The sequence below is a fragment of the Polychytrium aggregatum genome, assembly GCF_025602895.1.
Source record: "Polychytrium aggregatum strain JEL109 chromosome Unknown BJ171scaffold_5, whole genome shotgun sequence".
NCBI classification, from domain to species: domain Eukaryota; kingdom Fungi; phylum Chytridiomycota; class Chytridiomycetes; order Polychytriales; genus Polychytrium; species Polychytrium aggregatum.
Genome location: NW_026516207.1, coordinates 651,869 through 678,681, shown reverse-complemented (window position 1 = coordinate 678,681; position 26,813 = coordinate 651,869). Strand labels below are relative to the sequence as shown.

Genomic DNA, 26,813 nt, shown 5'->3' with positions numbered 1-26,813 from the left:
GGGTCGCCAGACGCAACGACCCACACGAATTTGGGAGCAAGAGGCAATATTCTGTGGCGATTATCCAGGGGTCATATATGGAAATCGCGATTTCCGGACAAGCTCTTATGGTCTAGTGGTATGACGTGTCCTTCACACGGATAAGGTCCCCAGTTCGATCCTGGGTGGGAGCAAAGATAATCTTTAACGACAGCTTAGCCAAGTGGTTACGGCGTTGGACTTGAAATCCAATGGGCTTTGCCCGCGCAGGTTCGAACCCTGCAGTTGTCGCAACGACGATCATATTTTGCCTTTTCTTTCCGCTGGCCTGCCGGTTTCGATCTTGCTTGCCAAAGGCATTTTGATTTTTGAGATGCTCGCTTGTTCGCTTGCTACTTTGATCTCGCCTGCGAGTACGTGTTTTGGTATCGTGGATTGCCGGCGGTTGCTTTGTTCTCAAGGACTTGCTGTCGATTCTTGGTGTATGTAGCTGCTCTTGCTTCTGCCTTCCGGCTCCCCGTATTTGAAAGTGCCCTGGCCTACATACACCCTCCGATTATTAGATACACCTCTACCCTAACATTCCCGCACTTCGTTTTTGGGCGCTGTGCCGAGATCGATGCCGTGTTGGTTTCCGCCGTCTATATATTTCGGTGCGGAGTCCGATCGTTTGCCACAAGCTTGGTCTTGGTGGCCCTGTGGCCGGTGAGTGGTCCGATAGGGGCCGGGTTGATCAAAGTCGGTCGTCGCGTCCGAGGATCACAGCCAAGCGATTTAGCATCAACGCCGATTTGGCTCTGGGCCAACAACATCTGGGCCAACAACATCCGGGCCAACAACATCTGGGCCAACAACATCCGGGCCAACAACATCTGGGACCGGCCCGTTCGTCGTCGGTCACCCTACCAGTCGCCCTGCAATTGGTTGCGTCATGCGGCTGGCTGCATCCTCGTCTCCAAGAGTGGCTCTCTTTGCCGCTACGCTTCCGCTGTGAACCTTCCAGGCATGAGGCAGCGATTCCGAATGGGTCGTCCACGCTCCGAGGCAACAATGCAAAGGCTCGCAACTCAAAGCTATAGAGAGTGATCGGTAGTAGCGTCTATTTTACTTCCAATCGTCAAGTGGCTCATGAGCATCTTTGGCTGCTTCCTTCCAGCGTCGTATCATTGTCAAAGCAGAACACCCAGGGCATCATGTATAGCACAGTTGTCCAATATCAGGATCCTTGGTTCAGGTTTGCTATGAGAGGAACAAGCGATGGTATCCGTTCTTGCCGAGTTTCTTTCGGCAAATCGGGCATGATTTCTGCCTCATTGATGCACCGCGAATGCAGTCTTCGCAGAAAATATGTCCGCAGACCGTGCTGCAGAGATTGGTCGTCTCTGAAGCTTTCTCCAGACATACTGAGCACTTGAATACCGCCGGGTTTTCCGGTGACGGTGTGCGAATTACGGGTGCCGTTGTTGATAGAGAATGCGGCAGTTTGGGAATCTGGAGTGACGGCTGCGGTGGTATCTGCCATTGATTATAGCTGAGCTGGCTGGAGCTTGGGAGGGGCGCTGATAGGACACCAAGAGAAAATGGTGGATTTCGGATATCCGAAACTGTTGCAAACAGGACACAAGTCGATTCGTATTTCGCAGCAGAGGCAGAGGGGAGGATGTGTGCCACCGGTGGAGTGTGTTAGTTTCATCGGAAGCTACCCGCTGGCTCCATGCTGTGCGTTTATGAGCGGTACCAAAGACACTCGCAAATGCGATGTTGCATCGACGATTCCCCAGCTCCCAAACTTGCGCATCCAAACGAACGGGGGCTCTGCCTCTACACTTACACTGCATGATATTTGAGTGCGGATGAAGGGTGAAGCTGGATGTCCCAGCCATCAAGCTGCTCAGTTGCTGACGCTCGCTCGGCTTACTGAAGAACCTTATGGATACTATCTCAAGATCGTCATCGCGGTGACTTGAGCTGCGAGAGAGCCGAGGCTCCTCTTGGACATCCTCCCGGGATCTGGGCAATGCCACTGGATCGATCGGGGTCGCTGCCGTTTCGCTCGAGTCGGTGTCGTCGTCGAGTGTCAGGTCGATAAATGTCGGGTTATACTGTGGGATGTTTGAGGATACTACGGTGAGTTCGTCGTCGTCTTCTCCGCTGGCTTGGTTGGTTTCCCCTGGGCTGTTGATGATTTGAACTGCTGGGGTATCCAGCATCGATTGCTGGGACAGCCAGTTAGTCCCGCGGCCATTTGACGCTGCATCGACAGGCGGATCAGCGGCCAACATTGGAAGGGAGAAGTCTGTGGATAGTAGCATGCTCTCATCGATGAACTCGCAAAAGAGATTTCGGCTCTCAGTGTCGGTCGGCCCCATGCTGTTGCTCGGCCCTCGGCTGCTGGAGCGCTGCACAGCTGGACGGGCGGCAGAGCGTCGCCGGTGGAAAGTCGTCGATGCTGGCGCTGTCCACGTCACACGTGACCTGCAACGCACCACGTGATCATTCGACTATTTTTGGCGACTGCTCTTGCAAATCGCCAGGGGTGGATATGACGAAGTGACTTGGACAAGCTATTGCCCATTGTTTCACGGAGAAGGCAGGGTCAACAACGGTCATGATATTGCATGTTAGTAGTTTCTGTCGATCCGCGGACCATGGATGCGCCCAGCTCCGGTGCTGCGACATTGACACAACGAAGAGTATGGCAACGGGATGTCGCTTGGTCATCCGAGTGATCCCAAACACTTGAACCCAAGTTGTTGCTCCGTAAGGCGCGCTTGCTGAAGATGGTTGACAACGACACAACGTATTGGCCTTTTAAAATCCACGGTTTCCCCAATGGCGGTGCTCACGAATCAAGGTGTATTTACGGATTTGCCTACAGCGATGTCATGGCAAATCTGCCACCCAAATGTTCTGTTTAGAAACTAGGAAAAGTTTGGCCCAGGCCAGCATAGGCAGCGGGCTGGGGGGTTCCGTAGCCAGAGGGGACACCCACACCGTAGCCGGTGGCCTGTTGGGGCACGCCAGCCATAGGTAAGCATGAGCGGCTGGCCAAGACCCATGATAGGCTGCTCAGCTTGCTTCTCGGCTTGTTCGTCCTTGGTTGTGCGCTCGCTGTTGGCCTTTTCCAGGGCGTCAACCTGGGTAGAGAGCACGAGGCAAGGACGGGTAAGAGGCAGAGGTCTGACGAGTGCACGTCTCCATTTACATACGTATCGGTTACAAACGAATAGCCGGCCCGTACCTTGTTCATGTACTCCCGAGTGATCTGGATGATGTATGGCATGGCAAAATCGTTCAACTTGTTACGCCAAGGACAGCTCGAGAACAACATCCGGGCGGATGAGGTCGTAGCAGGTCACCAGCATAGCTGCGAAGCAATCGTTCTTCTGGTTCTCAACAAAGTAGCGGAGAAGGTCTTCGGCCAGTTCCGAGTCCTTGGACTCGGCTGCTGTTTCCATGGCATCCTTGAAGAGACTGTCCTTTTTGGAGAGCTTGATGGAGTGTGTCCAGCGTTTGTTTTTCTATTGGATGCGGAATTAAAGCATTGAGGTCAGCGAGATGGTGTCATGGAGAGTGGGTATGTGTATCCGTTGGAATACTTGGGGCGAGAGCGATCGGCCACTATCAGGATTGCAAGTGCAAATTCGAGCAGCTCTGAATAGAAATTGTCGCTCCTGCTTTGCCAGGCTCTATCCCTTACCTTGTAGAGATGGGCCGCGATGCGTCTGAACTCCAAAAGCTCATGCTTCTCCAGGCGCTGGGCGAGGGCAATGTTGTCAAAGTTGTCGCAGCTATCAATCGAATCACGGAGAGATCGATAGTCTTCCTCTTCAATCAAGAGCTCGTTGTAAGCAGTGTTGACGGCTTGGTTATTGGCCTACTCGCGGAAAGGTAACCGAGAGATTGCGGAGGTAAATAGAGAATCGATAGCGGGAAGAAAGTGCCAGTTCGATCTGGGATACATCGGCCATGGCAACCATGGCATTGGGAGAACATACCGACTGCACCGCAATCAGGTATTGCTTGATCAAGGGAAGGTTGTTGGTTTTGGTGAACATCGAAACCACTCTCGAGTGGTCGATGCGGGGGGTCAGCACAACGAGCAAATCGTTGATGAGAAGAGGCTCTTCCTCCAAGTAAAAACGAAGCGCCTATGATGTGAATGCCCCAAACGACAGGATGTTAGCGACAGCGATCGCAGACTACTGGGCCGCTGAGGATATCGGGGCAAAAGTGCTTGCGATGGATGCACCAAGGACCAAAGCCATGATTGAATGTAAACACACCTTGTAGTAAATTTCCAGGTTGCTGACTTTGACAACAGTGTCCTTGAAGGCAGCATGATCCCAGGCTTCGGTTGAGTGGGCCATAACGGTCAAGGCGGCATTGTCGTACTCGTCATAGTGCGTGTACAGGAACACCAGCTCGGACCACAGATGGGCAGCCTCTGTGGATCGAATGACCTTGGGGATGTTGATTCTCTGCCAGAAAATGCGCAGGTGCTCCATCAGGCGCTCAGGTTTATACTTGGTGTACAGGATGGCGAGCTCCGTGAACATGCCCATGTGGGCACGCTCAAGGCCGAGGCCAGCTTCAAGCAGAGTCATGAGCTCTTCAAAGTGACCTTGGTACTCATAAAGCTTGATGATTTCCTGTTGCCGCGAATGAGGAGACGGTTGAGAGCGATGTGACGGATAGAGCGCGGAGCACTCGCAGACATTGTGAGATGATGTGATGCCCTGGGCCAGCCGCCCCCAGACCGCTTACTTCAAGCTCCTCGGCATGGATGATGAGCTGGAGACCGCAGATTTGAGCCAGTCGGAACTCGTGATATTCAACGCAGGCGGCATTGACCTCCTTCCAAACTCTGGCAGGACGATTGATGCGCTGGTTAGCAGATGCAAGCGAGGTGCCCGAGGTAGGACATTGGTCGAGGGAGATTGGGCAGTATGTACGTACTTTGTGGTGTTGGCCTTGCGTGCGCAATCAACAGCCGCCTGGTAGTCTTTGAGATGGACAAGAATGACAGCTAGGCGAGCCCAGTTGGACACGTTGGTGAAGAGGATCTTGGCGGCTTCATACATTTGCTGGTTGAAGCATCGCTCTCCAACAACGGCAATCTAGGGCGAGAATACGACAGCGACCGATATGAATGGTCAGACAGTTATGTGAGTATGGAGCGCGCGGCTCATGGCTCGGGATGCTGGTAAGTTCAATCTGTGGATCCTCAGAAAGATGATCTGTTGTTGCCTCGGGTCATCGAGTGCCAATGTTACCTGAGCAATGTTTGAAGTTGCGATAAAGTCTTCCATATCGGAGAGACGGTTGGTTTTGGCGTAGGCAAAGACCAGCTCGCTTTCGATCATTGGATCGCGGACCTGCTTCCGAGCCATCTGGAGATAGCGGGCGAGATCGTCGTATTTGTCCACTTTGCCGGCCTGGAAGATGACCTCAGAGAAGCTGGAGCCGTCGTTGGCCTTGATGTAGGAGTCTAAGATGCCCAGTCGAAGGTTAGCGTGGCACTGGGCCGGTCATCCGCAAGGAGGAGTATCACTACGGACTCACCGATCGCTTCCTTGAGGTGGCCATTGTCGAGCTGGGCCTTGGCGAGCTTGGACCATACTTGAGGCTGATCGACCCGATCGGCGTACTCATAGGCACGATCAAGGTTGCGGACGTTGCTAATCAAAACGTCAATGGCGTTGGTGTGCTGCTCGTACTTCTTGTAGATGAAGAAGGCTTCTTCAAACAAGTCGGCACCAATGGCGATGTTGGCAATGTCGGGAGCATCGAAATTTTCGAGACGGGTGATAAAGTCCATCACCTTGCCCTTGTCGGCCTGAAATATTGCATGCGGGTGCTTGTCAGCAAACTACACCAGGACGATATCGCGGGCCGCAAAGACTGGGCAACACAAGGCTGAGCCGGCAAAGATGGGCCCAATATCACGTAATCACAAACCTTGATGGCAGTGAGAATCAGGAGGTTTTGCAGGTTGCGATTGTCGCTGAACGCGGAGCCCTCCAGAATAAGCTTCTCGAGAAGTTCAATGAGCTCGTTTGGAAGGTCGGCAGCCATAAAGGCCTTGACAGTGACAGAGACATCCTCAGGATCTTGTGTCTCGGGAAGAGCCGAGGCGACAACCTATCCCAAGCAGTAACGTTAGGCAGGGGCGGGACAAGTGTGTGGGTGAAAGCGTCGAACGACCAGGACCACCGCGAATGCATATGATGTCACCGACCTGATCAATCAACTGGCGCTGATGAGTGTTTTCAGCAGTCAAAACCTTTGCCCAGAGCTCCAGGTCGCGTCTGCGGACGAGATAGCGAGCTTGGTGCTTGAACATGGAGTTGTCGTTGGTGAGCTGAATCAGCTCGAGATCGCAAAGGCCCCGTTCGTACGCAATGTAGGCCAGGTAGGGATCGCGTCTTTCACAGTACTTTCCAACAACGACAGGGTTGTAGAACTAAACAGGGTCGGAGAACATGCGGTTTAGTTGATAAAGCAGGAACGCGGAGGAATAAGTTATAGAGATGAGGTGAATGGATAACGACAAGCACGCAACATCGAGCAAATGTAACGACAGGAAAGACACTCATTGGGCGCAGCTTTCTCAAAGAGACACAGTTCACGTGGTATCTGGAGAGGAGCGAGACTGAGATGCACTTTGGTATCGCGAGACGCCGCCCAAACCTACTGTGTTGTTTTGCAAGAAGTACTCGGCGTTGTTGTTGGTGTCGATGTAGATCTTGGCAATGGCGTTGTAAACATGGACATCGGTCGAGCCTTCCTTGGCCTTCATCTCGAGCCACTGCAGCATCAGCTTCAAGCGGTTGCGCTTTTCACACTCGGCAACCAGCTCATCGACCGGGAAAACACCAGTGACGGAGAGCAGCAAGTTCTTGATGACAAGTTCGTCACAATCGACATCCAGGAGAGCGCCGACGACTTGGGGAGTGCGCGCGGGGTTAACTTTCTGAACGTAGATTTCAATGTACTTCTGGAGGGTGCTCTGATACAAAAAGAGGACGAGGTCATGGACAAAGTCAAAGCGGTCGCAGACGATGATGAGAGGCAGTTGGTCCGACAGCTTGGCTTCCTGTTCGATCAAGGCCCAGACAAAATTGATCAGTATCCAATCACCACGAACGGGCTTGATCGTGGCAACGGCTCAAACAAGGCGGGCATCCCACAACAATCTAGATGCCATGCCATGTCGTCTTCACCCAGATCTTTTGCTGTGGGCCAGAAATACCTTCAAAAAGTTCTTGACACGTTCTGGATCGTAGACGTTGGACTCTCGACAGATACGCTCAACTTCTTTGAGCTGCCCGGTGCGACAGGCAGCCTGAATGTACTTGAAGTGAACTTCGGGATCTTGGCTGAAGTTGACAATGGAGCCAAGATAGTAATAGAGACCTATCGGTAAAAATGAAAATCAGATCAAGAACAGAGTCGTTGGAAAGTGAAGTTGATGAAGGGAAGGCTAAGCAGCAGCTCGACGTGGTCGCACCAAAGGGAGAAATGGGTCATTGGAGCGAAGCGCGTGTGGGATGCGATCGACCAGTCTCCTCGACCAGGGGACCAAAGTGCAGCAGAATATAGTGAAGGGTTGAGCCAATGCGCTGCTTACCCTCGAAACTCTTGTGATTCTCAAACAGAGCGATCAAATTGGTGGCTCCGAGCTGCTCAGAGTACTTGGTCGAGACTTGAACAACAATCTGGAGGTTCTGGCGGAGATTGTTCTGGAGCATCTCCTTGAGGCATTCGAGCGATTGCTCAACCGAGAGTTTGCCAAAGAAGTTCACAACCCACTGAGAGAGCGACAGTTGCAGAATCAGCAATTGTGTTCATGTGACCGGCAGCACAGAAACGATCAGGCAGAGCGCACAGAGTCAGGTGGCTCACCTCAGGGTTCAGTAGGTGAGTGTGGATGATGGTCCGCTTGATGTCGAAGATATCGGTGTAGTGCTCCAAGGCCTGAAGGGGTCAGGGGGAGTCGTTTCCCGGCGTAAGTGGGGGACTATGATAATGTCTCCGAATAGTGGAGTCTTTCCGATCCCCCACACGACCATGGAAATGTAGGCACTGCTTGCCATGATGGCTCCAAGCAACAGTCGAGAGTCGCAACAACGGAAGCACCTATCTCAGGATCAAAACTGCCGAAAAACAATGTGAAGCGACGCCATGCACTCACTCGTTGATATAGGCCGGCCTTCTCACAGAGGGACGCAATGTAAGGGCGGTCATAGTGGCTGAACATTTCGTTGCCAAGGATGGCATCCGCCACTTGGGGAGCGTGGAGCAGGTTCATTTCCAACAACTTGGTCTGAAGAGCAGCATGTTCGGGCAGATTGGCCTTGAGGGCGTCGAGGAGGAAGGCAGTTGCCTGCTGAATCATGTTGAGCGAAGCAAACACATCGACGATTTGCTCCAGGCTCACGAGCGGGCCGTTCTCGGAGGTGATCAGCAACGTGGCAAACTGACTGCCCTTCTCGGGATCCATGCGCATGATGGACTGCAACAAGTAGATATAGTCCGGCTGGAAGCCGACTTTGTTGGCGTACAAGATGATCTTGTTGTACTGGCCCGTTTCAGCAAAGCAGTTGATGACCTATATATCGGGGGAGGGAGCGTTAGCTGCCGAATCGCCACTAAAACGCCTCAAGACCCCGCAGATCTGGATCTAAATCATACCTTGTTGGGGACGTTGGCACGGAGATAGACGGAGAGAGCGAGAGTCGAGTCGACCTGCTTCACAAGATCGCCGAGCTCCTCGGAGCACTCCAGCTACGATTGAAAAAGTCATACGAAACAATAAGCAACGCCAGATCAGGCAAAGATCAATGTAGAAGCCGCAGGGAAGAGGAGCATCATCGCAGACACGCGCAGTAGCTCGGCTTGCCTTGTCTTCCTTGAGCCACTTCTCCAGGAGCTGCTTTCGGCCCTGGGCCAAAACAGGACGGGCGAGTTCAAGCGATTCGATCTTGTTGAGCTCACCCTTCTCCAGGAGTACACCAAAGTATGCCAGGATGGGTGAAGGCTGGCCAGGAGCTGCGCTAGCAGTCTGTTTCAGGCGCTCGATCGTGGCAGGGGTGCGGAGGATGCCCTGAGAATGAATCAACCAAGAAACGTGGATGAGGATGCGTTTGCAAGGCGAAGCGGCCCATCGATGAGGCCTATCGATGAGGCAGGCGATGAGACAAGGCGTGCGGCAGTGCGCCATCGAGGAATCCTTACCCTAGGCGACTGGGCGGCGACCTTGGCGGCATCGCTGTAGTTACCAGAGGACATGAAGTACTCGAATCGCTGGAGGACTAAATTGTCGGCACCGGGCAAACTGTTGCGAATGGCAAGCCGGTAGGCAAGCTCCTGGTTGCCAAGGGTGGTCATGATGTAGTTGATGATATTGTCTTCATCAACGCTGACAGAGAGAACCTGAGGCCAGGGGTAGAGTTGCGTTCAGAGGGTCGCATGCACGAAGCTGTAAGTACTGATGATATGGAATCGACGCAGGAGCCGCCATCACGCTGGCAACTTTGAAAAAGTAAGCCAGCCGCCTAGGCACGATTCGGTGGAGGAGAATCGGCATGCAATTCTCACCTGACCCTTGCGGTTAACACCAATGAGACCGCTGGTAGCGGCCAAGTCGGCGGTGACAAAAATAGTGTCGCCACTGATGCGGTTCATGTACAGGCAAGTGCCGGTCTCGAGATCATACAGGTGAATGTAGCCGAATTTGGTCACAAGGAAGATGATGTCGTGCTTCTTGCTGACTTGCATCGCGACAGGGAAATCGGCGACGGCCTCAGGAGGGAAGAACACGTCGACAGCGCGCTTCTGGAAGACGGGAGTGCCATCTTTGTGGTCAATCTCGACAATGTGAAGCTTGGCTCCAACAGGCGTGCGAACCGAGAACGTGAAGAGCTTGGAGGGGCTGCTGGCGCCCTCCAGGGTGATTTCGGCGAAGGAACAGGCATGACCCTCGAGGGGTTGGCTGACGCCTCGATCGCGCGAGTACAGCTGCATGTTACCAGCCACACGACCATCCTAGAAATCAGAGATCGAAAGGAGTTAATACAGCGAGGGAGAGGATATTGCATGAGAGGCAGGGCGGGGGTTATAACCAATACGGGCGCGACACGGCATTCGTTGATCAATTTCAAGAAGTCGTGGTATGCATGTTGGAGGATGTGGTGGTGGTGATCAAAAATGCAGAAAAGCCTCCGGATACACCCAAAAAGTGTGCAGTGCCAGTCTAAGGGAGGACTGCTCAACATGAAATACAATCTCAGGAATGACGGCAGTCTTGGTCGAGGGTACGGCGTTTCCTCGCCCTTGATTTGGATCCGGCCCTACCTTGGCAGAAATACCAACGAGGGCGCACCACTTTTCGTCCGAGTTGATGCGATAGTTGATGATTTGGGTGCCGACCAAGCTGGGATGACGATCGAAAACCTTCGATGGAGCAGAATCTCCCTCAAGCGACCAATGGTACACGGAGGTCTCTGTGACCAAGCCCAGGGTGTTGGGGGTGATCCATTTCCAAAAGACCACGTCATCGTTCATGACATGCGCCTTGATCTTGGATTTGAGCTCAAGATTGAAGATCTGCAGCTGTCGCTGGGCTGTATAGCAAGGAGGGCAGATGAGGGGGGGGGAGTTGAGTCGCGCAGGACCAACGAGAGGGGCCTGACCAAGGGATGATCGAGGACAGGCGTGGACGGGATACATAAAGCGACAAGAAGGCAAATACAAGTAGCACAACTAGCAGGCCCGCTCGCTCCCTCAATAGGACCCGCCTCTGCCAAGCCCGGAGACGGCATCGCCGCCGCGGCTGGACCGGCAAATCTCGGCGCGTCCAACTGCAGCTATACCGACGGTGAAGCCGAGCTGCGGAGTTTGTCCAGCCAGCGAGTCGCATCATAACAGAGACAGTGCAAAGGTTGCATGGGGTTTGATACTCTACCCTTGAGGGCAAGGATTTGAGCCACAGGGTTCATGATGGCGGAATCCGCAGTGATGTTTCTCCTCACGAGGTTCTGCGGGTCATTCATATCCACGATAACAATCTGGTCGGTGTTGCCAGACTTTTCACGGATACAGATGAACTTGTCCGACTCCATGGTCAGCGTGTTGAAGCCTATGCTCGCCTGGTTAACACCCAGGGCTTGGAGCTTCGATAACGAAACACCCAAGCAAGGGGGTCGAGGTCGGGACGTGATGACAGGGGTAAGCCGAGGTTGTGCCGGATAGGAAGCAATGATGCCATGCGGCGCCCGATACCACGCGGTTCAGCGAAAATCGGAGCGGCAATAGTCCAGGGAATCGGTGGCGAGCCCATGTCCGTCCGGGGGACGGGTCGGAGAAGATGGGCGCGATGAGGGCACGAGCAACCAGGGTCGCTGGGGGAGGCGACCTGCGGCTCTGCGGCTCTGCGGTCGAGACCGACCAGCGAGCGCGATACGAGGTGATGAGCGAGGCCTGCGGAGCAAGACTATACCTGGAGATGCTCCTGAAATCGAATCGGAAGAAGGTCGGCCATGACGTTTGCGGGAAAGGGGGGGGGCGTGAGGGACAGAGGGGAAAGCCGGTCGAAATCTCGGCCTTTTGCTTTTTGGGAATCTGCAGGCCCGGGACCAGCCCGTTCGCCAGGGCGGCGACGGCGGCGGCGCAGCGTGATTCGCATTCGAACCGACGGGGATGGATGCACACGGCCGGTCACCTCAGGACCACGTGGGCGACACGGGGCTTGCGCCACAGTGTGTCCAGCACGCCGAGTCTCGGATGTGGGGCGACACCAAGGGTTCGCACCACCGACGGTGTGGGCCAGGGGCGGGCAGTAAGCGAAGAGCCTGCAGCAGAGTGCGATGCCGTTGGACAGGGACAGGTGGGTTCGGATGAGGACAGCAGAGGCCACCAGAGTCTTGTGCACAAATGTATTGGAATTGATCTGAAAATGGCACCAGGCATGCACTGATATTACACATGCAGGAACCTAAAAAAACTGTACAACCATCCGGAATTCTAAGCGAAAACTCTGAAGGGCCTGGAATTATTAGGTTTAAGCGAGACTCTTGGCGATTTCCTCAGCCTTGCGACCAACTTCGTCGATGTCACCAACCTGAGGCAGGAAGCGAGGAAATGGGGTGAGAATGTGCGAGCGACAGAGCTTGTGCGAAGGGGCGACGTCGCTCAGAGGCAAGCCGAGGCACAGGAACAGCCAGGGCAGCGGCGCAACTCACCATGAAGAAGGCAGCCTCGGGAATGGCATCGTGCTTGCCCTCGAGGATCTCCTTGAAGGAGCGGATGGTGTCCTGCGCAGAGAAAAAAAAAAGGTGAGCTCAGGGAAGCTGCAGAGGCTATCGTGGATGCGCGGGAAAGGTAACTTACAATGAGCTTGACGTAGCGACCCTCGTAGCCAGTGAAGACTTGGGCAGTGGTGAAGGGCTGGGACATGAACTTCTGGATCTTACGGGCACGCTCGACAATGAGCTTGTCCTCCTCGGAAAGCTCATCCATACCAAGAATGGCAATGATATCCTGGAGCGACTTGTAGTTCTGGAGGATCTTCTGGACACCAGTGGCGACCTCGTAGTGCTCGTTGCCGACAATACGGGGGTCGAGGATACGGGACTTGGAGTCCAAGGGATCGACGGCGGGGTAGATACCGAGCTCAGCAATGGAACGGGACAAGACAGTGGTGGCGTCCAAGTGGGCAAAGGTAGTGGCGGGGGCGGGATCGGTCAAATCATCGGCAGGGACGTAGATAGCCTGTACCGAGGTGATGGAGCCCTTCTTGGTGGTGGTGATACGCTCCTGCATGACACCCATATCGGTGGCAAGGGTGGGCTGGTAACCGACAGCGGAGGGGATACGACCGAGCAGGGCAGACACTTCGGAACCGGCCTGGGTGAAGCGGAAAATGTTGTCGATGAAGAGCAGCACATCCTGGCCCTCGTGGTCACGGAAGTACTCGGCAATGGTGAGGCCGGTGAGGGCAACACGGGCACGAGCTCCAGGGGGCTCGTTCATCTGGCCGTATACGAGAGCGGCCTTGGAGCCACCCTGGAGGTTGATGACACCGGAGGTGATCATTTCGTGGTACAGATCGTTGCCCTCACGGGTACGCTCACCGACACCGCAGAAGACGGAGAAACCACCGTGGCCCTTGGCGACGTTGTTGATGAGCTCAGTGATGAGCACAGTCTTGCCGACACCGGCACCACCGAAGAGACCAATCTTTCCACCACGGGCGTAGGGAGCAAGGAGATCGACGACCTTGATGCCGGTCTCGAGAAGCTCGGGGACGGTGGACTGGTCAGTGAACTCCGGGGGGTCAGCGTGGATGGGCAGGCGCTGCTTGGTGTTGATGGGGCCGCGCTCATCGATGGGCTCGCCGATGACGTTGATGATACGGCCGAGGCACTCGGGACCAGCAGGGACACGGATGGGGAAGCCAGTGTCGAGGACCTTCTGGCCACGGATCAGACCCTCAGTACCATCCATGGCAATGGTGCGGACAGTGTTCTCGCTGCGAGGGAAACCGAGAGGTCAGCGCGACTTTGGCTGTTTGCTGATTGGCACCAATACTGGAGGGGTACGCCGATCGAGACTCACCCGAGATGCTGAGCGACTTCGAGGACGAGACGGATGTCATGGTCCTGAACCTCGAGGGCGTTCAGGATGGGAGGAAGGTTGCCCGACTCGAACTGGACGTCAACAACGGCACCGATGACGGAGCGGACCTTGCCGACGGCGAAAGCCTGGGAGGCATAGGTGCGAGCTGCAGCAGAAGAGGGGATACACAGTGTGCCAGATTAGTGCCGCGTCCCAGTCCCAGTCTCAGTCTCAGTCTCAGTCTCAGCCCGGCCGGCAACGAGCTGAGGGCACCAGGTTGAACTCTCCCGGTGAGCTGTAGTCGTGGCTCCTCCGTCAGACCAATCCCGTTCACTCCCACAGAAAAGAGAACCGCGCCCTCTCTGCCCAGGTCGTCCTTGGCAGGGCCAGCAGCAGCTCGTCTGTTGGTCACAGTTGGTGCTTGCAGAGTGCCACGCGAACAAACAGCCCGGGCAGGAGGCCAGTGCCCATCCGGTCGGCAGACAAGTGTGCAGAGATCGCACCATCTGGGACGGCCCGGCAGCGTTGGCACTGCAAGGCCACACCATCGCCACAGCGAACGCCCGCAAAGCAACGGAGCGATCTCTGTCCCGCGGGTCTGCCGACGAGCCGCGGTCTTCGAAGGCCCCCCGAGTCACTGCATCCTCGCCGCCAGCAGCGACCATGCTGCCAAAGTGCGCGCGCACAGCCGCAGCTCTCGGTCCTTACCGTTGAAGAAGGCAGCCTTCTGGCTGACGCGAGCGATTCCTCTGGAGAAGAGCATCCTTTCACTGGCAAGAGATGGACCCGGCAGAAAAAGCGAAGAAGGTGGAGTCGACGAAAAAACTCGCTTGCCCTTTTAAAAAAAAACGCAAATGACCGCAAACGCAGAGCCGGGGCGAGAGGGCCTCTGTGGCTTAGCATCTCGGTCCGCGCGCGAGCGAGGACGAGAGGCGATCGGCACCGCCAATTATGAAATTAATACGCTGTCGCGAGAGCGCGCTGCCGTCCTCGCTGCGCCGAGAGCCACTGCCTGTCGGGCTCGGTGCGTCTCGCCTGTGCGCGGAGACGTCGCGGGCGCGTGTTCTCGCTGGCGCTCTCGCTGGTTGTCTCGGCGTCCGCTCGCTGCCCCTGCCCCGAACGCGCACTCGATCCGGCTGGATCCGCCGCTGCCGCCTGCGCAACCACGTGTCCGGCAGTGTGTGCGGCGGTGTCTGCATATTAAATTCATTAGCGCGCGCAGCCACCGCGCAAGCCACACACGCGAATGAACTTCATAGCGGCGTTCGCCAAATGAATGAACTCATTCCGCCCGCCCGCCTGGCCGCCGCGCGCCCGTCCAACCAGCTCGCGGCTCGGGCCGCCTCAAAACCAGCGAAAAAAAGACAAGCCCGGCCGTCGCCCATCGGCAGGACGCTCGGCCATCGACACGATCCCCGTTCCCTCTTCCCGCTCCACGCCATCATGTTCTTCCGTGCCCTCGCTCGCAGCGCCCGCCCCCTGGCCGCCCGTGTCGCCCCCTTCGGTGAGCGTCGCATCCTGCTCATCGAGATGCAGCTATGTTCGGCAACCAGCGTTCCGGTCGCTGGTTGCTCGTGCTCCTGCCGGCGCTTGCTCTGCCAAGGCATCCAGCATTCCGCTCACTCCGACATATGTGTCTTCTCTCATGTCAGCTCGTGGATATGCCAGCGATGCCACCCCTGCTGCTGGCAAGCTTCTGGTCAACTTTGTTGTGCCCCACCAGGTACATTTCTATCATCGATATCGTTGTCTCTGTATACCCCAAAGGAGCGGGCTCTCGCCACTGTCATCATACAGGGCATCCTCGACTCCGCTTCCCGAGAGGCGGCCACCCGCCATCCGGCCACACACACGCCATCGAGTGGATCTGAAAATCCGGCGCAAGTGCGTTATCCATCTCGGATCCCGATCACAGTGGGCTATCGAACTGGACTGGACTTGGACTGGACTCGGCTGGATTGGACTAAACATGGGATTCGGTGTACATGGAGCCTCAGCGACGACATCTCACCTTCAAAGGCTTTGTCGGATCGGAACCTGTCCAGCCTTATCGCAATGCGAGACGGATATCACACCACTTTGATCCAGGATTTCCTGTTCGCTGGGCATCTTTGTAGTCCTGTTGGTGCCGGCGTCGCTGTCATTCGGCCATCGATCACATCCATCAACACTGATTCAGTAGCGCAAGCTTCTCGGACATCAGCTCTGTCTGTCCTATTGAGCGAAAGATCCGAGTACTAATCGTTCGTCGCTCAATCCCAATATGAATATCACCTCTCCTCCAGTCTATCCTGAAGAACTTCACCGCCACCCAGGTCAACTTGGTGTCGGCCGATGGTGATATGGGTATCCTGGCCGATCACGTCCCCACCATCGCTCAGCTTGCCCCTGGTGTCATCGAGGTCTTTGGCGCCGACAAGCCGCAAAAGTTCTTTGGTATGTATCGTCCTGGCTCACCAAGCCCCTTCCCCGTTGGCAACTCAACTCTGTTGACTGACCTCTGTTCCCTCTAACAGTCAGCGGAGGATTTGCCATCATCAACCCCGACTCCACCCTGAACATTAACGCCGTCGAGGCCTACACTCTGGAGGATGTTGATTTTGAGGTACGACTCGACTCCCCCCTGTGGCCGTATCTCTGGCCCTCCGCGAGTCAAAGCGGATCAGCCGCGACTGCTAAGCTCTCAGACCCGCATTTTCACGACTGGTGCCGTCGATGTTGATCCTCATTGGTGGTCTACCCTCTGCCCCTTTCGTCAGTCCGCCCGCCGTGCTCTCGATGAGTCCAACCGCAAGGCTAGCTCCACCACCCTGTCCGAGACTGACAAGGCCGAGGCCAAGATCGAGATTGAGGTTCTGGAGGCCCTTGTTGCTGCTGCCCAGCACAAGTAAATGTGATATGGATAATGCTTCATCAATAGGCGGTCACCCGATGCTTCCTCGCCAACAGGAGACGATCGATTCCCCACTTGCGTAATATACAGCTCATTATTGAAAATACCACTGCGACGCTCACCAGCTTTGTGGTGTGCGTGTTCGGCAGTCGCTGTGTACTGGTGCTCGTCGAACAGTACCATTTCGCTTGTGCATTGAATCGCGCATCCAACTCGTATTGGACTCGGCGGTGCAATCCAAGTGCACGCTGCGTGGGTTGTGTGAGTCCGACCCCTGTATCATCCGCTCGCTGAGGTCTTGCAGCAACTTGCTCTTTGCTCCACGTCTTCCTCCCGCATCCCAGGTATGTCTTCTTGCTTTGACTTGCAGTGACTGGATCTGCAGCGAATCGCTGGTCCCCGTCGTGCCCGCTCACTCCGTGCATCTCCCTCACACAGGGAAATGATTTGACCCACTCGACCGGGTATGTGATATGATTCGGCTACGCCGAGTTGTCCGAATGAGACAATGTGCCGATTCGTTATTCAACATGCTGTCTGCGTATGCTCGCTAGTTCTCTTTTGTCCATCGCCAGACTTCCTCGCCATTTTTCTTGATCAGCACCATCTCCCCGAGTTCCACTTGTGCACATCCGTATTTGCACTTGCCCTTCAGCCGTAGTGTGGCCACGGGCTTTTTTCGGATGCCAGCTGTTCCAAGTTTGGCTTCCTCGATTTGATTCAGCCGTTCGAATACCGGGATCTCGACCACGGCTTCCGTTGGCCAATAGAATGATAGAGCGCCGTCCTCCGAATACGAGAACTCGGGGTGGTTCATCGAAAATATGGCAGACATTTCCAGGCCCGGGAACTGTGCGTCAAAGATGGCCTGGCACTGATGCAACAGAAACGTCGCAGCAACGGGTACGCCGTTGTAGGTGGGAGAGCACTCGATCTGCAGCCGCGTTCGCTGTTGCTGCGAGAGCAGTGCTGCCGCTCCAGCTGTTGCCATAAATCCAGCTGCGCTGGCGATGATTCGGCCCATCGATGTCGTTGATGCCGTCGATGCCGTCGATGCCGTCGATGCTGGCAGGCGGAGTGTTGGGCTCCACAGTAGACGGAGCTGCTGCTTGGGTGCCTGTGCGCCCCGTTGGCGAGCGATGTACCAGAGGGCACGCAAACAGGAATTCATAGTAAAGGAGCTAGGATTTGGCTGGGTCGTTCGGTTGGGGCAGACGAGATTCGGGTCCGGGATGCGGGTGGTAGAGCGATGCCGCTCGGGGCAAGGTTGCGGCAGTCCGGGGAGCAGATGCCCAAGGCTCGGGCAGGACGATGGATTGCGGTGCGGAGAGGGAGGAAAAAAAAGAGCGAGAGAGCGAAAACAGCCGCTTGGGAGTTGCCAGCCGCGTCCAGATCGGTCTGGTTCCACAGAACGGGCTCCTGTGTCATGGACCTGGGCTGTGAGGCATTTCGCCCAGGATGCCGATGCAATCCGATGCCGCACCCTCATCGGGCTTTTGCTCACCAACGCCCTGATGGCTCGTCTCAACCACACTTCCCGATGGCGGTGGAGCCGGTCAAAGTGCCTGAAGAGCCCGAGTCGCCGTGGGCTCGATGCATATCCCTTTCCCTCTGCTTGCTTCCACGATGCATTCCCAAGGGCAGCCACAAAGCCTGTCCTTTGGACACTCTGTCTGGCCAGGGTGAGTGGGCGTAGCATTCGGGGCCTGGAGAAGGCGACAGCCAGCCATGTGGCTAAACCCTGGGCAGCGAAACAGAGCCCAGGGCATCAGAGATCTCCCTTGCGCTTTGACGGCTGGGCAACAGCGCCAGCCCCGAACTCCACGCCGTTCCCGCCTTTGCTCGGCCACATGCCAAATCGGGCGAGATGGATGCTGTCTCGTGCTGGCCTGGTCTGCATCGGCCTGCCTGACCCGCTTGATCCGAGCCTTTGCGCCTGATCGCCATCAAGCCCAGAATGCATGTCGAGACTGTCCCCAGGAGCAGCGACAGCACCGACGACCGGGCCCGCATCGCAAACCCACCCCGCTCACCAACGCCCTCGGCCATATGCTGTTCCAGGTCGCTCGCGATCTCACCCAGCCTGAATCTGGAGCCAGGGCCGCTGGACGATGAGATCGCGATAGCGCATCATCCTTCTAGACATGCATCTCAGCCAGGCGGCGCAAGTGCACCTGTCTCCCTACATGAATCTCTGCGTCCAGCTGTTCTGGTCCCGGCCTCCTCGATAACTTTGGACTCGGATTACGAAGTTATTGATTCCGACTCGGAGCACACGGCTGCATCGGATTCGCTGGTGAGCCTCGACCTGTCTTTGCCCGAAATCGGCTTGTCGGCAGACCAGCCATTGATCTCGGAGCCGTCTTCCCAAGGTAATGTCCATCATTCAGCGGCTGGCTTATACACTTCATACCGAAGCTGATATGCATATCTCACGCCAGCCACACGATCGTCGGTGCCCAAGATGTCGCGGTCCAGAAAGCCTGGCAAGATCGAGCGACCTGCAAGCACACGGCAACCCAAAGCATCGCCAGAGCGAAACACGCCATACCCCGGCCGCCACAGGTGTGCATCGCAGCAATGGCGCTCCGTGTTCTCTCTCGAGCCGGTATTGTGCGCGATTCGATGTTGCCGAGTCTCATTCACCATGTTCGCCAGCGATCCCCCCAAGACGCTGTCCTGGATCACCCACTTTGATGAATTTGGCGATAGCGACGACGAGCTCTGCGACGAAGGGTGAGTGAGAATTGGGAACGAGGCGAGAGCCGGCATCACTGCAAGCGTTGGCGATCATGGCAGGCTGAATGATGAGCGTATGGTCGCAACGACCCTGCTCGGAATCTGCGGACGGCAATCCAGCAGCCGACTCGTCGCAACATGGTTTGAGGAAGAGAACCACCCATCAACGCCGTGCTTCCTGAAAGTCAAACACTTTGATTTGTGCTGAGCTTGCGACTCTATTCTCTCGGACAGACATATCCTCAAAGATCAAGGCGTGCTGGCTCTGCAGAAGGGCAACAAAACTGCCCATGTTCCTGCTCTTGTTACAGAATATCACCCGGCCACCAAGAGGTATTCGTTGCTCTTTCCCTCTGGCCATTCTCAAACTGTGTCTCGCGGCGATTTTTATACACGAAAGCAACCTGAATTCTTCACGGTTCGGGTAGGTGACCCAGGCCTCTGTAGAGCATCGCCTGCAGATAATTGGTCTGATCAAGCATCGTTAAAGATGCTCGCGCCTATGAGACTGCTGATATCCCTGGCGGCTTTGACTTGAGCTATATCTCCGGCTCCGCTGTTTTACATGGCTTGATAACACATATAGATTGAAGATAGCGAACGATTCGATCCATCGAGTCCGAATCCCGACTACCGAGATCCCCAGCTCGAGGCAGATCTCGAACTGGTTTCCTCGTCCGTCCAAAGTATTTTCGAATCGCCCGAGGGCCGTGCGCACTCGAGAGCGTACGACGAATTCGCCGTCGCCTTTCAGGATCCACACAGAACCTACCCGACCCAGCTCGTCTCGGGCCCGTTTGATGTCCATCAAATCGGTCTTATCACAGCCTTCATCAAGGCCCGTCTATTCTCACACGTTCCCGAGTTCACAGAGCCCAAGGCAAAAAGCAAAGACAACTCAGCAAAGTCAATCGGCATGTCGCCCTCAGTTGCTTATGGTGCTCGAGTTACGCGCAGCGGCAAGCGAATCGGCGGTGCGGTCAGCTCGGCCGGGGCCATTGCCAAGAAGCGAAGAACAAATATCCAGCATACCAACGAATCCGGTAATCAACTTCTCCACCTCGATGACTCTGCATATCTCGAATCATTACCAAAGAGCAATGTGCCGAGGAGGGAGTATATCACCGAATGTGATCCGTCCAAAGCAGCTCCTCTTTCAAACGCCGTGCTTGTCCCAAATGGCTCGCCAGTGGCATCGCCTGGCTGTCCTGACTCGTACGGGCACCAAGAGACCCGCGTTTCACCGCCATCAAGTACAGAGGAGAGAGGCCCTTCGTTGCTTGCATCCGACTGTGCCCACCCTAGAGTTGGCGAGACCAAGGCCGAGCCTCTTGAGCCTTCCCAGCTTGACCCGCCATCGCAGAATGTATCACAGCTGCTATCTCATCCGCCTGGACTGTCCTCGCTCTCAATTGCCGACGTCCAGCAGCCGAAGCGGACGCGAACTCGCAAAAAGCCTCAGGATCCGTTTAACTACAAAGCTCATCTGACCTCCATCGTCGATATCGAGCTTTTTATCCGCTTTGTGGTTCAGCCAGAGTTTGTCTATGCCCTAATTCAACAGAGGGAAAGTGTCGATCGCGAAGAAGCAATTGCACGCGCGGCTGGGGATTTCTACAAGCCCAAGTGGTTTATTCAGGTCCTTCGACAGAGGAACCTGTTCAAGCCCACGGTGTAAGAGCTTTCGCCAAGCAGCGTCTCGTCGCCAACTCTCTGTCGGAGCGAATCATGATATCCAAGATGCCGACCGGTTGATGCGACCGACCCCGCTGCCGTGCGCCGAGTTCCTATTCCACGCGGCATCGCTCTTGTTTGCCTCTGCGGCCCTCGCGCTCCGATGCTTCACCCTATTTAAGCTCTGACCACTCTATTCATGATGCTCGTCAACGCACCGGATTGGGGGTTTCGCTGATTCCGAGTCATGCGCTATTTGCAGTGTCAAATGCAGACCGGTATGTTGCTCACAACCGGGGCAAGTGACAGTCGCGAATGTACACATTCGGGGTCACGATTCGCGTATGTGCTGGCCAACAACCTAGCTGGCGCTCGGCTGTGAAACATGACGGCTAATCAAAGGCCAGGGTGTTACCGTGGTAGTTGAGATAGACACATGTATATTTGTTCAATGGTTCGCATCTTTGAATCCAAGATGTGCTTCGTATAGACAGATTTGGCCATCTGATCGGATACCCCCCCTTCAAGTCTATCGTCGTGGCCGTCATGGAGACCCAACTCACAATCCGACCGATGTATAGCCCGTTTCCTATCGAATGGTTTGAGCGCCATGGCCCAGGTACTGCTGAAGGAGCGTCACTGCGTCAGGCGAGAGGCCGCTCTGGATGACAGTGGCAACCTAGAATATAAAAGTGCGTTAGACAATCAATATGGGCTGTTTGACCGGTCTCCCGACGATTGAGCTGCTCGGCTACACCGCCAGAGGTCTCTGATGCACCTACCGGTCCGGGCTGGGCACTAAGGCTGCTCAGTGCCTGGGCAAGGTACAACTTGGGGTCGCCAAGGTGGGCGGTGGGATCGCGTTTCTGAGTCGGGACGACGTTGAGGCGAGTGAAGGTGTTCTGGTAGCCCATGTCCTCGGCGTCAATGTAAGAGTCCTCCTCTTCCTGAGGCTTGTTGTCAAAGATGGCTGTCTCCAGCATCTTGAGCAGGTCTTGCACAGTTCGCGGCCTAATGGCCGTTGGGTTGACAAAGGAAACAAGGGTGCGCCGGGTTAGAGAGGCACGAGGAGAGTGAGTTCGGCCTCAGCGCGCCTCAGCGACAGGATTCCACCAGGTCGGCCTACTCACCAGAGCGGCAGGTACGGCTCCGTGGAGAAAATCTTGCTGTTGACAAGGAGCGTCGTCATGCCAACGGCGATCAGGCGCTTGTCAGCCGGGAGCATATCGAGAGTGAACTCCGGAATGACTATGTTCTCGAAGAGGCTGCGGAAGAGTCTGTATCGACAAAATCATCGTCAGGCACATGAAGCGGCCAGAGTGAGACAAGCTATGTTGCGATCCACACACTGTTACGGAAACACCGAGCTTACCCTGGTTGGATGGATTCAAAGACCGAGATGACCTTGTCGGCACCCAGGTCAGGCTTGTTCAAAGCAAACAGCAGCGACAGGAACTTGGTAAATTCCTTGGTAAACTTGGCCGTTTTGGCAGTGCTGAGGCGTTTGGGCAGGAGGAAGAAAGTGCTCTTGGCAAAGCCTTGGCTCTCAAAGTATGTGCTGCAGAGCGAGTGCAATTGTCAGCAGAGGCGGAGGAGGCCAACCAGCTACCCGTTTCAAGGGGCAAAGAGAGAAGGCAGCACTGGTTTCACTTACAATGGGACGTTCTCCAGAAGCGACGAGAGAAGTTCAAAGCCATATTGGTCGTTCAGCTTGGAGACGATGAGCTTGTTGTACACGCCCAGGAAGTGAGGAAGCATGCCGTTCTCGGCAATGAGGACCGGAGCGATGCCCAGGTAGGAGCGCAAAAGCGAAACGAGGGCTGGAACATTGCCTAAAGGTCAGGAGGATCGGCCAAGATAGCGTTAGTGCCAGGGAAATCAGAGTCATGGCCCATAAACACCGACAAACTGCACCACTGCCGCCGTTTTGGGGGGGGGGTATGGATTGCTCTTCATATGTAACAATGCCACGACGACCATAGTGTGGGTGTCGGTGCGATGCTGGTGCACGATTGAGCCTTACCCTGAGACTCCCAAAGCGAGTGCTGCAGGAGCGGTGGCAGCATGCTCTTGTACGATTCGGGAAGCACGCTGCCACGATGCAGATCCAGAAGCTGCGAAAGAATCTGGAAAACATACGGCATAAACTCTGAAGAGGGAGAGGTGCGGTTGTGGGTGTAAGCCGAGGACGCATCGACGGTGGCCAGCCCGCAGGCACCGACATGAAGCTCTATCTCCAAGACTGAGTCATACCGGCAACATCCTGCTGGAGAATCGCCTGGAAGGGGCCGAAGAGGTTGGCCTCAAGCTGCTGGACCAAGGCAGCGCTGCCTCTGCTTGCGTGCCTATGATTCCTCGGACAGTTAGTTTGTTTCGACAAACATATAATACCGGATGTTCAAGCGAGCCAGACGGCCGAGCGAGGCATCGAGAAGCTTACTTGACCAATGCAGCAACCGTCTCGAAGACATAGTGGTTGAACTTGGGGTTACTTGGGTTCTGGCTGATAACGGCAAGAATGCTGCTCAGCTGGGCCAGGATATCAGCGGCATAGGGAAGGATCTCCTTGCTCCCGATCACGGTGATACGCATGATCGCTGGGGTATATTTGGACGGCAAATCAGTCGGAGGGACCATGCGTCGAGCAAACCGATGAAGCACTCCAATGGCTTAACCTCAGCGAGGACAATCGCTCACCTCGCATGATATAGTCGTTTTCGGCGATCTTTTCGGGGCTCGTCCCGGCGCGGCTCAGGAGGCCAAACAACGCCATCAACAGATCCTTGACATATGGACTGATATCTTCGGGACGGAAGAGGCTGCGGTTGCCAGCCACACGCATTCCAAGAATACGGTCGATGCACACTGCGCTGTAAGTATAGACTACATAGCTGGGTTGTGACAAGTTGGTAAGCAGGATGGGGATTACAGCTTGCAGGTGGGTCTTTGAAATCTGTTGAAAAGTAGGGGGGGGGTATTAGAGTCGTGTCTCATTATAGCATACACGTCGCCAGGACTCACCTGGCTTCGGAAATCCATTAGGTACTTGATAGCATCGACGCGGATGATGGGATGCACTGAAGTTGGGCTCTGCAGCTCCGGGAGAACCTGCGACTCAAAGACAGGCAACATAGGCATGTATTCGTTGACGGAAGTGACGCCGGTCTGAGCCGAGGAGGTCTTGGCTGAGATGGCCATCGTGAGATAAAGGGCCGAGTCGTATGATTTCCAGTTCTGCTGTCGGTTTTGGTTGTATTTCTGGAAGAGACAGCCAAAGGAGTCGATGTGTCAAGGGTTGACCTTAGCCTGTATATCTCGAGGATATCTTTGGCCTCCTTGGGAAACATTGACAGATGGTGCAAGGCACAAATAGCACAAGGGGAGGCACAACAAAATCGGTAGAGACAGCAGAGAGCAGGCCGCTCTGACATACCTGGATCTGAACATCAATATACTGCGTAAACAGTTTGGTGACGGGCTGGGCAAAGTGCTCCAAGAGGCCTCGGATCAGGTCGACGGCAGCACGACGACGGGTATGGCTGTCTGTAATGGCACAAGGACAAGCATGCATGTCAGAGGGGAGAGGAAGGACCGGCGCGTTTCTTCGTTGACAGAGGCGCGAGGTACCCGACTGCGACTCAACCCGGCTTACCAGAGCCCTCGAGGTCTTGACGAATATAGTCAATCGGGTCATCTTCGAACAGTTCCTCATCGGAGTCTGTCAGCGACGCATGATATGTAAGACCAAGGCAGGTAGTCATACAGTGACAAGTACCAGATGGATCGCCGTCCTCACTACACATACCTCGAAGCTCGATATTTGGGAGGATGACCTTTTCACAGATTGTTTGCAACACAGCAACGTTTTGGAAAAGCGTGCGGCTCTCGGTAGCCTTGACAACTGTGGTCAGGAAAAACAGACCATGCGAGACAAGCTGGAGAGACCGGTTCAAGGCGTTAGCGCCTGGCTGTAGAGACCGTGCGCACCAAGACATGTAGCATGCCTCACAAAGGAGCCAAGAGTCGTGGGCGGCATACCGAATCATATTTAGCCTCACTGCTGGTCGCAGCAAGCAGACCGCAGACTGTTTCGGTAAAGTTAGGCAGAGTCTTGAAGTCATCGGCGTATCGATCGGCATAGAGCTGGATGATCTCGCAGATCGAAGTTTTGACTTTTTCCAAATGGCCGGCCTCGTCATCCTGAATAAAGTTATACCACGTAAGGCCCGCGGGGAAATAAACAGTCATCGCAACCAAACCACTCGCACAGTTCGGACCACTCATCTAAATAAGAGTGATGGGAATGGGTCGGTGCACCTACCGAGGAAGCGAGCAAAGGGTTCTGATAGACAAGATACTTGTGCAGAAGCCGCATGAACTCGGCGTGGTTGTCCTCAAAGAATTCGGGCAGATCCTGGCAGTTGAGATCGTAAAAGATCTCGGTGATCAGGTAGAGGACCTCAAACAGCACTCGCAGGTTCTTCTCGTCGGCCTTGCTGCTATCGATCAGGCTGTCGACAGCCTAGAAAGAAAGGCGACAAAGATTTGGGTTGATATCCTAAGCCTGTATGAATCCGCCGAGAGTGTATCCAAATTCGTTGGCTGGGCCGACAAAGCCACAGCGATGAGGGGCGCACATCCTACCTGGAACAGCTGGAGGAATGGCGCAGCAAACCTCTCCAAGACAAACTTGATATCTGCAAAGAGGGCGTTCGAGCGAAACTGCGAGCGCCATCTGTCGATGACGACCACATGGGTATGAGAATAAAGCATAGTGCAGACTCACTCGGATTTGAGGGTATGAGGGTGTGAGGGTATGAGGGTGTAAGGGCCGTCGGCAGTGCCAATATCCACATCTTACAATGGGATGTTGGGAACGCAACTCACCTCTTGAAGATGGAATGGGCGGTTTGGAGAACGCCAATGTTGACATTGAAGTCCACCATGTTCAATTTAGAGACCAAGATCTATACGGACAGCGAGCCGTGTGTTACTTAATCCGCCACAGAGCTCATCAGTTGTGGCAGCAGCCTGTGGATTAGTTCAGAGGGAGCTCAGACTCGGAGCCCTCGCAATACCCACGTCGACCAGATCAAGCCACTTGTCCGGAAAGTCGCAATCAGCGATCAGGGCAATAGCCTCGCTGATCTGAATCTGCAGCTTCTGAGGTAGAGCAATCATAAGATCGACGCAAATGCGCTTGATGTTGGTACGGTCATCCTGATGGATTTTGTCGTCCGGAGCGCCGTCCTGTATCGTTGAAATGGGAATGGTATAGAGGTTACCAAGACGAACCTCTGCGAAGCCGAGGGTGGCGCTCGAAACATGGCTCGGAACAGGGAAGCATTATTGTCCAACAACCATGTCGCCGAGATGGAAAGTGCAGACATACGTTGGGCCAGTGCTTCTTGACGTAGTTCTTGAAGTAGACGGCGGACGAGAACTTTGTGGTTTCGGCGACACTGGGAACCGTGAGGAGTCTGAGCAACAGGATCGGAAAGCCTTGATTGGCCTCTGCTCCGGCGAGGAACTGCTCGGCTGGAGTCGGGATGTGGAAAGGGAAGGAGAAACTAAGTCAAACTGCAGATATCTGCGGCACCATCCGGTCCGGACTTGGAGGGCGACATAGCGAGCAGCCACACAACAAGAAGGGAAGGGGGCTCGCAAGCGCTCCATGGGTTGGGGCCACGACGTACCTTCTTTGCGAGATGCGGGATTGAGTGTGTTTTCGAGATAGTGGGCCAGGGCAGCCAGGTTCTGTTCGTTGGCCTCCATGTTTGCTCGGGCAGATGCAGATGCAGATGCAGATTGCTATAGCCGTGTGATCGCGAGAGAGATGCAGCGCAAGCCGGGCCAAAGGCGGATGAACGAAGCAGGGCAGACGAAAAAATGCGACGCTGCCACTTCC

At 55.2% G+C, this 26,813-nt stretch overlaps 7 protein-coding genes and 2 non-coding genes across 9 annotated transcripts; 4 read left to right on the top strand and 5 right to left on the bottom strand.

Moving 5' to 3' along the window:
* Positions 1-101: 101 nt before the first annotated feature.
* BJ171DRAFT_t51 lies at positions 102-173 on the top strand. The gene has a single exon. It is a non-coding gene; the product is annotated as a tRNA-Val (tRNA).
* A 15-nt stretch (positions 174-188) lies between these two features.
* Positions 189-270, top strand: BJ171DRAFT_t52. Its single transcript has one exon. It is a non-coding gene; the product is annotated as a tRNA-Ser (tRNA).
* A 771-nt stretch (positions 271-1,041) lies between these two features.
* Positions 1,042-2,412, bottom strand: BJ171DRAFT_237031 (uncharacterized protein). Its single transcript, XM_053106589.1, has 2 exons — positions 1,811-2,412; positions 1,042-1,583 (listed from the first exon to the last, which is right to left on the bottom strand). Exons 1-2 carry the CDS (start codon positions 2,346-2,348, stop codon positions 1,219-1,221), a joined length of 903 nt encoding a protein of 300 aa, XP_052970331.1. The 5' UTR covers positions 2,349-2,412; the 3' UTR covers positions 1,042-1,218.
* Positions 2,413-2,812: 400 nt separating this feature from the next.
* Positions 2,813-11,550, bottom strand: BJ171DRAFT_490747 (uncharacterized protein). The gene is made up of 24 exons (XM_053109660.1): positions 11,483-11,550; positions 10,949-11,156; positions 10,339-10,607; positions 9,583-10,029; positions 9,220-9,417; positions 8,885-9,088; positions 8,677-8,769; positions 8,177-8,593; positions 7,888-7,959; positions 7,613-7,793; positions 7,235-7,398; positions 6,677-7,078; positions 6,221-6,445; positions 5,941-6,123; positions 5,545-5,818; positions 5,256-5,470; positions 4,939-5,099; positions 4,747-4,846; positions 4,266-4,631; positions 3,978-4,130; positions 3,680-3,856; positions 3,306-3,500; positions 3,221-3,244; positions 2,813-3,116 (listed from the first exon to the last, which is right to left on the bottom strand). The coding sequence occupies exons 1-24, from the start codon at positions 11,522-11,524 to the stop codon at positions 2,901-2,903; spliced, it is 4,986 nt and encodes a 1,661-aa protein (XP_052970330.1). The 5' UTR covers positions 11,525-11,550; the 3' UTR covers positions 2,813-2,900.
* A 324-nt stretch (positions 11,551-11,874) lies between these two features.
* On the bottom strand, positions 11,875-14,425 carry BJ171DRAFT_596045 (P-loop containing nucleoside triphosphate hydrolase protein). The gene is made up of 5 exons (XM_053114647.1): positions 14,308-14,425; positions 13,600-13,765; positions 12,373-13,513; positions 12,225-12,296; positions 11,875-12,103 (listed from the first exon to the last, which is right to left on the bottom strand). Exons 1-5 carry the CDS (start codon positions 14,360-14,362, stop codon positions 12,044-12,046), a joined length of 1,494 nt encoding a protein of 497 aa, XP_052970329.1. The 5' UTR covers positions 14,363-14,425; the 3' UTR covers positions 11,875-12,043.
* Positions 14,426-14,899: 474 nt separating this feature from the next.
* Positions 14,900-16,596, top strand: BJ171DRAFT_490744 (uncharacterized protein). The gene is made up of 5 exons (XM_053109659.1): positions 14,900-15,103; positions 15,252-15,322; positions 15,885-16,035; positions 16,116-16,204; positions 16,359-16,596. Exons 1-5 carry the CDS (start codon positions 15,043-15,045, stop codon positions 16,488-16,490), a joined length of 504 nt encoding a protein of 167 aa, XP_052970328.1. The 5' UTR covers positions 14,900-15,042; the 3' UTR covers positions 16,491-16,596.
* A 63-nt stretch (positions 16,597-16,659) lies between these two features.
* On the bottom strand, positions 16,660-17,833 carry BJ171DRAFT_490743 (uncharacterized protein). Its single transcript, XM_053109658.1, has 2 exons — positions 16,931-17,833; positions 16,660-16,836 (listed from the first exon to the last, which is right to left on the bottom strand). The coding sequence occupies exon 1, from the start codon at positions 17,661-17,663 to the stop codon at positions 17,043-17,045; it is 621 nt and encodes a 206-aa protein (XP_052970327.1). The 5' UTR covers positions 17,664-17,833; the 3' UTR covers positions 16,660-16,836; positions 16,931-17,042.
* A 563-nt stretch (positions 17,834-18,396) lies between these two features.
* BJ171DRAFT_236941 (uncharacterized protein) lies at positions 18,397-21,131 on the top strand. Its single transcript, XM_053106588.1, has 5 exons — positions 18,397-18,864; positions 18,934-19,057; positions 19,151-19,228; positions 19,466-19,655; positions 19,818-21,131. The coding sequence occupies exons 1-5, from the start codon at positions 18,450-18,452 to the stop codon at positions 20,907-20,909; spliced, it is 1,899 nt and encodes a 632-aa protein (XP_052970326.1). The 5' UTR covers positions 18,397-18,449; the 3' UTR covers positions 20,910-21,131.
* A 363-nt stretch (positions 21,132-21,494) lies between these two features.
* Positions 21,495-26,680, bottom strand: BJ171DRAFT_471922 (cse1l protein; the record flags this gene model as incomplete). Its single annotated transcript, XM_053108628.1, has 20 exons — positions 21,495-21,584; positions 21,688-21,916; positions 22,036-22,182; positions 22,278-22,463; positions 22,560-22,737; positions 22,929-23,054; positions 23,159-23,250; positions 23,346-23,502; positions 23,603-23,858; positions 23,927-24,163; positions 24,339-24,448; positions 24,558-24,623; positions 24,711-24,840; positions 24,944-25,105; positions 25,227-25,427; positions 25,550-25,640; positions 25,793-25,872; positions 25,988-26,155; positions 26,298-26,443; positions 26,602-26,680. 20 exons carry the CDS (start codon positions 26,678-26,680, stop codon positions 21,495-21,497), a joined length of 2,931 nt encoding a protein of 976 aa, XP_052970325.1.
* Between the last annotated feature and the right edge of the window lie 133 nt (positions 26,681-26,813).

Excerpts from the sequence above, each read along its gene's own strand:
- BJ171DRAFT_237031 (XM_053106589.1), bottom strand. The coding sequence starts at position 2,348 with ATGGGGCCGACCGACACTGAGAGCCGAAATCTCTTTTGCGAGTTCATC. Across the intron at positions 1,584-1,810 it reads GCACTCAAATATCATGCAGT|TTTCGGATATCCGAAATCCA; the intron begins GTAAGTGTAGAG and ends TGTTTGCAACAG.
- BJ171DRAFT_490747 (XM_053109660.1), bottom strand. The coding sequence starts at position 11,524 with ATGGCCGACCTTCTTCCGATTCGATTTCAGGAGCATCTCCAG. Across the intron at positions 5,100-5,255 it reads CAACTTCAAACATTGCTCAG|ATTGCCGTTGTTGGAGAGCG; the intron begins GTAACATTGGCA and ends TTCTCGCCCTAG. Across the intron at positions 4,847-4,938 it reads CGCAAGGCCAACACCACAAA|AGTTTGGAAGGAGGTCAATG; the intron begins GTACGTACATAC and ends TCGTCCTGCCAG.
- BJ171DRAFT_596045 (XM_053114647.1), bottom strand. The coding sequence starts at position 14,362 with ATGCTCTTCTCCAGAGGAATCGCTCGCGTCAGCCAGAAGGCTGCCTTC. Across the intron at positions 13,514-13,599 it reads GAAGTCGCTCAGCATCTCGG|CGAGAACACTGTCCGCACCA; the intron begins GTGAGTCTCGAT and ends TTTCCCTCGCAG. Across the intron at positions 12,104-12,224 it reads CCGAGGCTGCCTTCTTCATG|GTTGGTGACATCGACGAAGT; the intron begins GTGAGTTGCGCC and ends TTCCTGCCTCAG.
- BJ171DRAFT_490744 (XM_053109659.1), top strand. The coding sequence starts at position 15,043 with ATGTTCTTCCGTGCCCTCGCTCGCAGCGCCCGCCCCCTGGCCGCCCGT. Across the intron at positions 15,104-15,251 it reads CGCCCGTGTCGCCCCCTTCG|CTCGTGGATATGCCAGCGAT; the intron begins GTGAGCGTCGCA and ends CTCTCATGTCAG. Across the intron at positions 15,323-15,884 it reads ACTTTGTTGTGCCCCACCAG|TCTATCCTGAAGAACTTCAC; the intron begins GTACATTTCTAT and ends CCTCTCCTCCAG.
- BJ171DRAFT_490743 (XM_053109658.1), bottom strand. The coding sequence starts at position 17,663 with ATGAATTCCTGTTTGCGTGCCCTCTGGTACATCGCTCGCCAACGGGGC.
- BJ171DRAFT_236941 (XM_053106588.1), top strand. The coding sequence starts at position 18,450 with ATGCATGTCGAGACTGTCCCCAGGAGCAGCGACAGCACCGACGACCGG. Across the intron at positions 18,865-18,933 it reads CTCGGAGCCGTCTTCCCAAG|CCACACGATCGTCGGTGCCC; the intron begins GTAATGTCCATC and ends ATCTCACGCCAG. Across the intron at positions 19,058-19,150 it reads CCATACCCCGGCCGCCACAG|CGATCCCCCCAAGACGCTGT; the intron begins GTGTGCATCGCA and ends CATGTTCGCCAG.